Raw genomic sequence first — 13,435 nt, forward strand, 5'->3', positions numbered from 1 at the left:
TACGGACTGGGAAAACATTTTTCCTATGACAAATTCGAGCAGCATCTCATCTCTAAAATCTACAAGATACTGTAAAAACTCAACCACAAAAAGATAAATAACTCAATTAAAAAATGGGCAGAAGATATGAACAGGCACTTCACCTAAGAAGACATTCAGGCAGCTAACGGATACATAAGGAAATGCTCATGATCATTAGCCATTAGAGAAATGCAAATCAAAACTACAATGGGATACCATCTCACCCCAGCGAGGCTAGCATTAACCCAAAAAACACAAAATAAATGTTGGAGAGGTTGTGGAGAGACTGGATACACTGCTGGTGTGAACGTAAAATGGTACAACCACTTTGGAAATCGATTTGGTGCTTCCTTAAAAAGCTAGAAATAGAACTACCGTAAGATCCAGCAATCCCACTCCTTGGAATATATCCTAGAGAAATAAGAGCCCTCACGTGAATAGATACACACACACCCATGTTCACTGCAGCACTGTTTACAATACCAAAAAGATGCAAACAATCAAGGTGTCTATCAATGGATGAATGGATAAACAAATTATGGTATATTCCTACAATGGAATATTACACAACAATAAAGAACAACCATGAATCCATGAAACATCTCATAACATGGGTGAATCTGGAAGGCATTATGCTCAGTGAAATTAGTTGCAAAAGGACAAGTATGAGACCACTATTATAAGAACTCAAGAAAAGGTTTAAACACAGAAGAAAACATTCTTTGATGGTTACAAGGGTGGGAAGGAAAGGAGGATGTACTCATTAACTAGATAGTAGACAAGAATTATCTTAGGTGAAGGGAAGGACAACACACAATACAGGGGAAGTCAGCATAACTGGACTAAACCAAAAGCTAAGAAGTTTCCTGAATACAACCAAACACTTCAAGGGACAGAGTAGTAGGGATGGGAGTCTGGGGACCATGGTTTCAGGGGACATCAAGGTCAAGTGGCATAACAAAGTTTATTAAGAAAATGTTCTGCACCCCACTTTGGTGAGTGGTGTCTAGGATTTTAAAAGCTAGTAAGCGATCATCTAATATGCATCAATTGGTCTCAACTCACCAGGAACAAAGGAGAACGAAGAACACCAATAACACAAGGAAAATATTAGCCCAAGATGCAGAAAGGGCCACATAAACCAGAGACTCCATCAGCCTGAGACCAGAAGAACTAGATGGTACCTGGTTACCACTAATAACTGCCCTGACAGGGAACACAACAAGAATCCCTGATGGAGCAGGAGAAAATTGGGGTGCGGATCTCAAATTCTAGTAGAAAGACCAGACTTAATGGTCTGACTGAGGCTGGAGGGACCCCAGGGGTCATGGCCCCCAGACTCTCTGTTAGCCCAAAACTAAAACCATTCCCGAAGCCAACTCTTCAAAGATCAGACTGGACATAAAATGATACTGGTGAGGAGCATGCTTCCTAGCTCAAGTAGACACATAAGACTATGTGGGCAGCTCCTGTCCAGGAAGCAAGACAAGAAGGCAGAGTGGGACAGGAACTGGTTGAATAGACACGGAAAATACAGGGTAGAGAGGAGTGTTATGTCACAATATAGGGAGAGCAACTAGGGTCATATAACAATGTGTGCATAAGTTTTTGTATGAGAAACTGACTTGAATTGTAAACTTTCACTTAAAGTACAAGAAGAAAAAGCTGTGAACCTTTCCCAGCTGTGGTTAGAGGGAGATATGACTATGGGAGAACAGTCAGAGAGACGGCTTTGAAGATGGAGGAAGGGAGAAGTAAGCCAAGGAATGTGGGCAGCCTCTAAAGGCTGGAAAAGGCTTGGAAACAAATTCTCCCCTAGACCTTCCAGAAAGGAACACAGTCCTGCACCAACACCTTGATTTTAACCCAGTGAGACCCATGTTGGATTTCTGATCTACAGAACTGTAAGATAATAACTTTGTGTTTTAAGCCACTAAACTTTTTGTGGTAATTTGTTACAGTAGATATAGCAAACTAACAGGGACTGGATGAAAGGTTATTCATGTGGTCTCAAAGTATTACTTATTGATTACAAAAGTGAAAAGGTGGCAGATGCCACCTTAACCAACTGATCAAATAAGCACCACCAGTAATGAGACAACCTGAAATTATGTATCTCCTGATATGACACAAGAGGAATTGCACAACATCACCATGCAGTATTCTTGTCAAAAGTGTTTAGCCTGAATCTAATTATGAGGACACAATCAAATACCAGTTCTACAAAACAACTGGCCTAGACTCTTCCAAAATGTCAATATCATGAGAAGCAGAAAAAAGAACACTGTTCTCTTTTCAAGCAGACATGACAACCAAATGCAATGCATGATCCTTGACTGGGTCCTGGGCCACAAATCAAAAGTTATAAATGACATTCTGGGAACATCTGGAGGAAGATGACTGTCTGAACACTCTTATTTCACCGCTGAATTTCTTGAATGAGATATGGTACTGCGGTTATTTAGAAGAATGTTCTTGTCATAATGTCTGCCATTTATTTTCAATTAGTTTGGCAAAAAAATAAATGTGTACATATGTATGTGCATGTATGTACATAGCAAGCCTATAGGACAGAGTAGAAACTGCCCCCATAGGGTTTCCAAGGAGCAACTAGTGGATTCAAACTGCCGACCTTTTGGTTAGCAGCCTGAGCTCTTAACCACGCACCACCAGGGCTCCAGCTACGTTTACAGACACATATAAACACATATATATGCAAACACACATATATACATACACAGGGAAAGACAAAAAGAACAAATGTGGTAATATGTTAATAACCGATGAATCCAAGTGAAAGAAATACAAGGTTCATTGTCCTCTCCACTTTTCTGAAATAATACAATTTTGCAAATTACCAAGTTAGGAGGGAAATGCCTTCATTGTGCCCTCCGCTGCCTACCTTCCCGAGGGTTTCCTCACAAATTGCCAGCAGTTGAACTGAAACAGCTGATGTTCTTCAAACAGCCCACAGTCTTCACCAGCTGATTCTATTTTTTGCTGCTTTAGTCACACCTCAAGGCTCAATAGCTAGAGTTGGGTTTTGAAGTAGAAGCTTCTACATGATAGTCAAATACCATTGGTGGAAAAAGGCTGGTCAAATATCAAATAGGAATCATCTTTTGATATCCTTAATACTGAATTTTAGTTTCTGCATTCTTTTCTGCCCTATTGTTTCTCTTACTCCATATAATCTTTACCCTGTGCTTCTTAACTTCATCATTCCCATTTATGATCTGAGAGGGTCACCAGCATGGCAGGAAACCACGCACAAAAAGCAGGGCTGGCAGCATCAGCAACTACAGCAGAAACAAATCGCTGCCTCTGGCTGCTAGCCCACATCATTCTGGGTCTCACAGACAGCCCAGGCCAAGGCTCACCTCCTTCCTGTAGGCCTCATTGCTTTCCATATGGCAGCTTACTGACATCAAAGACGATGGAAGAAACTATCTACATTCACCAGGTTAGTCCCATTCCCTCCCTTGAACTGTCGAAGAGTCATGATATCTCAATTACCTCTTCTGCAATAACTTCTTTCCCTGAGATGCTGCAATGCTATGACGGACGGACTATGAAATGAAAGATTAACAACAATCTCCCTGATGGGGGAACAAGAACTAAAATGTTTTATACCTAGTATAATGGTGCAGAGGAACAAAATTGAACTTGTAAATAAAATGAAGTTCCTCTTCTGAAACGCCTGTCTAGGGGCAGACAGGAAAAGGCCCAGCATGGTTTCTATGTATGCCTATGCTGTTTCTAATAGAAAGGATACGATCAAGCCAAAGCAAACATCTGTTAACCAGTTAAGTTTGTTAATGAAACAAAATTGCAGCTGATTTATTAAAGATCAAAAGTGAAGCAAATTAGAGAAAGGATGTATGAACAAAGTTGGTTTCTACAAAATGGCAGCTAAAGAATTCTAAACTCACTTGTCAAATTAACACAAATCCTTCCTGGATTCTGCTTAGACCACTGATTGGTATTAATTTTGTATCTTTGTGGAGACCAGCCTTACCATTTAAATCTATTATCATTCACTCTAGAACTTCGTCTATATCACACATTTTGCAGATTTTTCAAATATTACCTTTCACTAAAAAAAAGAAAAAAGTTTATACTCTTCATTAAAATTCTGCTTTTCATTCAATGAACGGTTGACTTTTTAAAGGAAGAGCAATAAAAATGTGGCTTGCAACTACTGGACACTTCTTTGGAAAAGTAGTCCCGTCTCAAACAGAAGCACTTAGCATTTCACAATGGGCATTGCCAAGACTCCAACTCTATGTATAAATTCTCCGTCACCACCCTAAGACACTCAGATAAGAGCACCCACACTCAAATAAAAACATATTTCCCTCGTGGCCCTGCTAACTTGAAATGTCACAAACAAGTCACATGGCTGACTCATTTGCTAACTTTAAGTTGGTGAGCTAATTGATGTTTATGTACTTGGACACATTAATAGATTGAAGAGATCAAAGTACCTGGGAGGATTCACATTTTAAATGTTGTTGTGACTAGAAAAGAGCAGTTTCATCAAATCTGCAGTTTACGGTACAGGCCAAGAAAATGAAGGTTATAAACAGTGCAGAAATCATGAATCTCACTATTTGAATCTCTGAAATTTGCTACTGCAGTGATAAAATCCAATCACGTTTCCTCATACACTAGGAATAACTAAGACAAAACACGTAAGAAGAACACAGACCTTCATTCCAAGAAACAAAGATTTACCACTTATTAAATAAAATTTTAAGGGGAAGGATGAATAAAATCTTTGCCATTTAAGACAATCAGAATAAATCAGCAAACGGCACCTAATTGCTGAATAACTTCAAAGCTATAAATTACAGATTTTCTTAGCGCTGAAAGTATAACAAACGTTGTCACAATAAGCCAAATGGGTATATGGAATACAACAGTAAATTCATGAAAGCTGCTGAAAATATCCAAAACTAGTCAAGAAACCACACCCTTAGCAGCTTTATCACTTGGAAAAAACTATCATTAGGAAATCAAAAAATAGCCTAATCTCTAGCTCATTCAGGACAGGATCACGTGTTGTAGGAAAGGCAGCTTATAGTACCGAGTACATCTAAGATCCAAACAGTTAAAAAGAATGTTTAACACTCAAAAATTCTCTGACATAATGTTTCTAGTTTACCTGAGGCCTATTTCATTAGAAGTCTAGACAAGTTCCACCTTGATAAAAGCTCAGAGCGCAATAAAACAAGACTCTTTCACTCTTCATTTTATCTTTCCCTTGATCCAACTAACTAGTTTGAGACAATCGAAGTGGTCTCTCAACAATGCCTCAACAACTGGTACTATCTGCTCACAAAAGTAGTCTTCAGATACTCTGCTATTCTGAAGAACTTCTGAAGCTTAATTATAGGAACAACATGAACTACAATTTTTATCCTTCCCTGACCCTGGAACAGCAAGCATTGATCCATCTAGTCTTTCACATTATAACAGGTTTCTCAGTGTCTGAGTTCAGTCATTCTGAAATTGACCTTTATCTATACCAATTCTAAAATTCAGGTTATTTTGAAGAGTCTGTTTTGCAAAGCTGTAAAAAGCAAGGTTATTTAGGGCTTTATTCAACATTCAGTTGAATAGACATAGCCAAGTACTCTTTGAGAAATGTGACATCTGCAATACAAAGGACACCAATTCAAAGGAAAACTAAGAAGGTCAACAGAGAGGAGGGTGTTCAGACTCTCTATAATTAGCAGATAAAAAATACACACATTTCTGCCAAAAAGATCCAGAGTAGTCTGAGACTATGAACAATTCCCCCATGGCTGAGAGACTTCTGGAAGTCTGCCACATCAAAGAACAATATGGACTAGTGAATGGTCCTTCACAAAGTACAGGCAATTGGAAAAAGTCCCAGCGAGAGATGAGGAGGGTCTGCTCTGGGGCAGTGACAGTGGGACTGAAGAGGAGGAGAGGACAGAGTGGAGAAAACTGAAGAAAGGAAAAGCTAAATATAAAGTTCTCTAATTTATGGCATTTACAGAACACAAGTAATTAATGTAGGATGTACGTTTATCTTCTATTTATGGTGATATTTCAGACTGTTAACATTACCAACACTCTAACAAAATATCCCCCTAAAAGGAGGGGAGCAGCAAATAGAATACCATATTTTATGCAAATAACGTGCACATTATACATTTTTTTGCCAACTGCGCAATCCCCTTGCTCTCTCTCTCTCTCACACACACCCCCACACCCTATTTTTGTAAGCACACTATGCTGCATGTTATATGTGTGGAAACATTATTTACATGGGCATGTTATTTGCAAAAAATATGGTAAACAACTGAACAACCCCAGACGGTAATTTTTTAATCATAATTTTGTCTCTTCAGACCCACTTTTTATCATCTGTGCTCTTTTTTAAAATCATCCTTACGTTTTTCTTTTTGACAGTATCATTGCTTTTGTAATTATGTTTGAAGGCTTTCATAAACTTCTAACAGTTATTTCATTTCTTCAAGAGAAAAACATCAAAAGCCCTACTTGGTATTGTAAGTATTCCATCTTCCAACTACAGCTGCCTAGAATGAGAGTTGCCATATTATATACTGCACTGAAAACATACTAAGATTTGACACTTAATAAATTTTAGGAAGATATTCTCAATAAAGTAAAATACCAAGGAATCTGTTAAAAACTGAACTGATTTTATAAAAATGAAAAGCCCAAATGGAATCTTAATGCTACAAACTGTGCGGTGATAATTGAAGTCTCTCAGAATATTTGACTTTCCAAAGTCCTCATAATCTGACCTAATTGAGCTTTACCACTTTTAATGAGAAACACTAATACTATCCTTAAGGAGTTTCTTCACCAAGACAAAGATAAAGTTTTATCTTCAATGGCTTAATTCATTTCCACATCACCTCACCAAAGAGAGCTTTCTTAAATAAATACAAAAAAGTTATGCTAAAGAGCCCATGTGGTAATACCCAATTTGAATTCTAGACTATCACAAGATGTGCAATTACATCTCAGAAAGGCAGGAGCCCTTCCATTTTAACTCGCATTGTGTTCCTCCTAGCAGTCGTGCATAGGAATGATGATGATATTAAATCTAATTAGACACAGATTTACTACTTTCCCTACTGCTTTCCCATATTGCTAATATTATAAATAGCATCTGCTTTAAAAACTGTAATAAGCTCATTGCAACTACCAAATTTAAAATGCTAGAAATCTATTTTTGGGAAAAAGCTGCTTCTAACCATTTGAGGAACTAGAAGAGATACTTTTACTGTTAATAAAAAGCCACCACTGCTGACCGGTATACAGTCCAGTGGTAAAGAGCTCTGGAGTCAGACTGTCTGGGTTAGAATCTTGACTTCCCACCCCCCAGCTCTGTAAGTGACCTTGGAGAAATTAATTATGAGCCTCAGTTTTTCATCTGTAAACTGTGAGGAGCCAAGAAGAAGATAATAAATATAAAGCACTTGGAATAGGGCCAGCATTTAACACTTAAGAAATGTTAGTTATTCAGAATACAAAACATTACTAACAATGTACAAACACCAGAAGAGAAACTAGATAACTGGGAGCTCCTAAAAATCAAACACTTATGCTCATCAAAAGGCTTTACCAAAACAGTAAAAAGACAGCCTACAGACTGGGGAAAATTTTTGGCTATGATGCATGTGATCAGGGTATAATCTCTAAAATCTACAAGATACTGCAAAGCCTCAACAACAAAAAGACAAATAATCGAATTAAAAAACGAGCAAAGGATAGGAACAGGCACTTCACCAAAGAAGACATTCAGGCGGCTAAGAGATACATGAGGATGTGCTCATGATCATTAGCCATTAGAGAAATACAAATCAAAACTACAACGAGATGGAACCCAGCAGGGCTGGTATTAATCCAAAAAACACAAAGTAATAAACGTTGGAAAAGCTGTGGAGAGACTGGAATGCTAATACACTGCTGGTGGGAATGGTAGGAATGTAAAACGGCACAACCACTTTGGAAATTGATTTGACTCTTCTTTAAAAAGCTAGAAAAAGAAGTACCATATGATTCAGCAATCCCACTCCTTGGAATGTATCCTAGAGAAATAAGAGCCCTCACATGAACAGATATATGCACACCCATAATAACTGCAGCACTCTTCACAAAAGAAAAAGATGGAAACGACCTAGGTGCCCATCGGTGGTCGAATAGATAAACAAATTATGGTATAGTCACACAATGGAATACTATGCAACAATGAAGAACAATGATGAATCCGTGAAACATAACATGGATGAATCTGGAAGGCATTATGCTGAGTAAAATTAGTCACAAAAGGACAAATACTGTATGAGACCACTATTTTAAGAACTATTTTCAGAAAAGGTTTAAACACAGAACAAAACATTCTTTGATGGTTATGAGGGTGTAGAGGGATGAAGGGAGGAAGGTATTCACTACTAGATAGCAGACAAGAATTATCTTAGGTGAAGGGAAGGACAACACACAATACAGGGGAAGTCAGCACACCTGGACTAAACCAAAAGCTAAGAAGTTTCCTGAATACAACCAAACACTTCGAGGGACAGAGTAACAGGGGTGGGGGTCTGGGGACCATGGTTTCAGGGGACAACTAGGTCAAACGGCATAACAAAGTTTATTAAGAAAATGTTCCGCATCCCACTTTGGTGAGTGGTGTCTTAAAAGCTAGCAAGCGCTCATCTAAGATGCATCAATTGGTCCCAACCTACCTGGAGCAAAGGAGAATGAAGAACACCAAAGACACAGGGAAACTATTAGCCCAAGAGACAGAAAGGGCCACATAAACCAGATATTCCATCTGCCTCAGACCAGAACTAGATGGTGTCTAGCTACCAACAATGACTGCCCCGACAGGGAACACAACGGAGAGTCCCTGATGGAGCAGAAGAAAAGCTGGGTACAGAACTCAAATTCTAGTAAAAAGACCATACTTAGTGGTCTGACTGAGACTGGAGGAACCCCAGAAGACACGACCCCGGACTCTCTGTTCGCCCAGAACTAAAACCATTCCCGAAGCCAACTCTTCAAAAACTAGACTGGACTGCAAGACATAAAATGATACTCATGAAGAGTGTGCTTCTTAGTTCAAGTAGATACACGAGACTAAATGGGCAGTTCCTGTCCAGAGGCGAGATGAGAAGGCAGACAGGGACAGGAACTGCTTGAATGGACATGGGAAATTGGGGTAGAAAGGAGTGTGCTGTCACATTACAGAGAGAGAACTAGAGTTATATAACAACGTGTATATAAATTTTTGTATGAGAAACTAACTTGAGCTATAAACTTTCACTTAAGGCACAATTTAGAAAAAACGTTAGTTACTGTTTTACTATTTACAAGTGTAACTGCTTTGCAAAGGTAACCAGAAGAATAGCGTCTATGAAAAACATTAGTTTACTAAACTATAATTGAGATCACTCCATCTCTGAATAGACATTTCCAACTATATCATAAATTTCTTCCCACAATCCAAACTCTATGATTTCTAGCACACCAAGAATGATGATAATCTAGGAAAAGTCTTATATAAACGCAACTACAGTACAACCATGGAGGCACTGATGATTCAATGGTGGAATTCTTGTCTCCCATGGGGAAGATGTGGGTTTGATTCCTGGCCGGGGCGCCGCACATGCAGCCACTACTCGTCTATCAGTGGAGGCTTGTGTGTTGCTATGATGCTGAACAGGTTTCAGTGGAGCTTCTAGATAAAGGCAGACTAAGAAGAAAGACATGACAATCTACTTCCGACAATCAACCAGTGAAAACCCTATGGATCACAACGTTCCAATCTCCAATTGATCATGGGTATGGTACAGGACCAGGTAGCATTTCATTCTGAGTTGGGGACCATGAGCACATAGTACAACCAATCTGTACACAATCCAACTTTAGCAGTTGATGCAAGTAATAATCGAAGGCCAACAATTACCATATTATGGTTTTAGTATAAGAAACTCAAAATATTTTCCACATACAAAAATGTTTACAGAGACTATTTGATATTTTGGGTCCCTTTGAAAATCTAATAAAGGCTCTAAGCCCTGATCCTAGAAAAACACGTGGATACACACATAACTTTACATTCCATATGAGGGCATTTGCGGGCTACCTCTCCAATCTCATTCATGGATCTCAGTTTAAGAATTTCTATTACATTTACTTAGCAAATTTACATGGTTTCAAACCATTTACCACTTTTTATCTCAAACGGCAATATATTAGGATGTAGTTTTTATTACATTTTTCAAGGAAAAATTCTATTATAAAATATACCATAAAAAAACATGCTGCCAAATTAAACCGACTTGATCAGATACTTATTTTTATTTGTTCTTTTTTAAGCTTAGATTATTATTATGATTACTCAATACAACTAATCTTCATATCTCATCAAGAAAAAGGAAAAATTCTAGGATATCTTTCTCAGCTTTCCTTGTTACATGATAATGCTAATTGGATAATCTGAAGATCAGCATCATTACAAGGGCAAGAACAATTGCGTGCTAAGCAATAAATTACCGTTCTCAATCCTAGACACTTTCAGACACGAATTTTCCTTTAGACTAAAAATACTTCTGTACAGATGCTGCATGAAAAAAATATGTTAAGCAATGATGGGCAAGGTTAAAGGAAAGGATAGGAAAGGAGCTGCGGAAAATTTATGACACCTTGATCATGAGTTAAAAAAAAAATCCCTGGATCATAAAATTATCAAAACATAACATTAAATTGCCTAAAGCTACCTGAATTAGTCCATGTGCCTGGTAATTATAAAATCTTAAAATACCTTAGAACAATGTATATATTTTAAAAACAAAGACATCCCAATCCATTAAGAAATGGCTCTACAGTCCTTTAAGGAGTTTCCTTCTGGTATAATCTTTTATAAAAATATTTAACGGGAAACAAAGGTACTTCATGTGGCTGTGTCAGGCACAGGAATTAGGATTTGAGTGACTTTATGTATTTTTTTTTTAATGAGTAATTATGAAAAAATTTCAGAGATTTACTTACTTCTTTCTTTATGCTCACATTCTCTTACAAGGAATTGGGGGTTGGTTACACAAATACGACTACCATGAAAGGATAAAATAAATGTTGAGGAAGACTAACAAAGCAAAAATATGATTAAGAAATAAGTGCTAGGCTTTAGATTAGTCCATGGAAAAGAAAACCATCTGGTCCTGCCCAGTTTCTAGAGCTGGGCTCCCTATCAGATAAAGCATTGAGGGAAACAGGATCTGTCTCCAGGGTTCATGGTAACCATAAAGAGAAAAACAAACCCAACACCTGTTTCAATCATTTCTAAAAATGCAGTTAATGAATACAACCATCTTTTCTATCAACTTTGGTTAATGGTTTATGAGATGCAAAATTAATGACTATCAAATATCACCTAAAGGGCAGACAAGAGGCCCATAAGCTGGAGGGCCTGAATTATAAACAATCTGCTGTTGCTCTAGTCCGGTTTTAGTTTTGGGAGATAACTACAATAGATTTGAAATAAAACAAAGGAAAATCCCTACTCAACCAAAGACTTAAAATTGTAACAATAACTTAAGGAGAATTTGACCATAAATTTAACATAAGGCCCACAGAAATCAAAGCATATAAGATACCGTATGAGACAGAATAAACATTCAGCTACACCCACTGAAGAGCCCCGGTGGCGCAGTGGCTAGGCATTCGGCTGCTAATCAAAAGGTTGGCAGTTCAAATCCACCAGCCACTCCTTGGAAACCCCACGGGACAGTTCTACTCTGTCCTATAGGGTCAACTATCAGTTGGAATTGACTCGACAGCAACAAATTATACCCACTAAGGACTGGACAATAATAAATGACTTTAAAACAGGAGGGGATTTAGGTCACGTATTAAAACAATTCTAGGAATGCACAGGTTATCGGCATTAAAATAAGTCTATAGATGCCTTTTCTCTGAAATAACGAAGAAAAGGATATACAATGGCTTGTCTTAAGATTTTTGAAATACATAAGATCCTGGCTTGAGGAAGGAGGATTAAAGTTACCCATCCTGGTTCCTTCAAGCACTTAGCAATTAGCAATTACAGCTTACTCATCACATTAACACAATCGTCACATGAAACTCTTAGACAACCAATAAGTTGTAAAGCAAGGTAGAACAATTTCTACGGTAAAACGATATACATATTTTAGAATATAAAAGCTTGCCCCAAATGCAAAACTTCTGATTTTATCAAACTTTACTCAAAAATGAATTTAACTGAAACTGTAAAAGTCACATGGCCAATATTTAGAATGTTTTAACATTCCCTCTTCACTTACCTGGTCTTTCTCATGGGGTAGAAGGCTGACGGGTGGGAGTGAGGATGGGAAAGCACTGGGATACTTGGGTGCCCCTTTGCCATCTAAGCTACCATAATTGACCCTGTACTGCGGTCCGTCTTTCAGCAACCTCCCATTGTTCACAGCACGTTTGGCCCCTAGTCGCAACCGCTGCTGAAAGGCTGGGTTGTTGGTGGTGCTTGTGAGATCACTTTGACTTCTGAGATACTTCTCTATGTTCTTCAGGGAGGAGCCATTTGGTTCCTCAAGTCCTTCAATCGCTCTCTTTAAAAGCTTATTCCAATCCACATTGCGGAGATCACTGCATGATCCTCTAGACCCCTTGGTTGACTTAGGAAAAGTGCCTGGTTTAACTGATGAAAAGCGCCCAGGATTGTCTGGGTCCTTATAGGAGGCAAGGCCTTTGTTGGTGACTTTGAGAACGGAGCCATCCTGAACACTGAGCTCCAGCTGTTCAGAGACTGTCTTCTTATCCAACCCATGGGAAGTGCTGACTGCATGGCAGATTCGCTCTTCAGAGGGCCTCTGCTTTTGCTTTTTTATTTTCTGTATAGCTTCAAGAATCCACTCTGTATAAAGTGGGTTTGCAAGTTTTACCATGGTTGACAAATGACTTCTTCAATACAAAAGTTACCCATAGAGATTCTCCTTGTATTTAACAGAACTTGCACATTTAAAAGTCATTTATGATTCAATAAATGGACAGAGCATTCCAGACCACATCAAACAACATCTTATAAACATCCATCCTTAAGAGATTAAAAAGGGGACAAACAGGCAATGTTGATAGTCGTCTTATTTTACCAACAGGAACGACTGCATTCGGGCGAAGAACATCTTTAACTAGGAAGTCAAGACCTTGAAGGATAAAAAAGGGAGGGGAGAATGGCTCTTAATAATGGAATTTTTTTAAATAAATTAAAAGATTCTTTAGTATTACTTTTTCAGATGCAACTCTAGCAAGAAAAAATTCCCCCTGAAATGACCACGGAGGCAACAAGAAGGTATTGCGTAACACGGCCTTAGTAACTCTTATTTTCCAA

General features: G+C 38.3%; 1 protein-coding gene across 10 annotated transcripts in view; it reads right to left on the bottom strand.

The window, feature by feature from the left end:
* KAT6B (lysine acetyltransferase 6B) overlaps window positions 1-13,435 on the bottom strand; it is a 230,105-nt gene that overhangs the window by 203,193 nt on the left and 13,477 nt on the right. For all 10 annotated transcript variants that reach the window (XM_049855892.1, XM_049855890.1, XM_049855888.1 and 7 more), the window contains exon 3: window positions 12,372-13,250. In XM_049855892.1, coding sequence (XP_049711849.1) covers window positions 12,372-12,992 — 621 coding nt within the window. In that variant the 5' untranslated portion in view covers window positions 12,993-13,250. The remainder of the gene's footprint in view (window positions 1-12,371; window positions 13,251-13,435) is intronic.

This window comes from Elephas maximus, chromosome 16, assembly GCF_024166365.1.
Source record: "Elephas maximus indicus isolate mEleMax1 chromosome 16, mEleMax1 primary haplotype, whole genome shotgun sequence".
Classification (NCBI taxonomy): Eukaryota; Metazoa; Chordata; class Mammalia; order Proboscidea; family Elephantidae; genus Elephas; species Elephas maximus.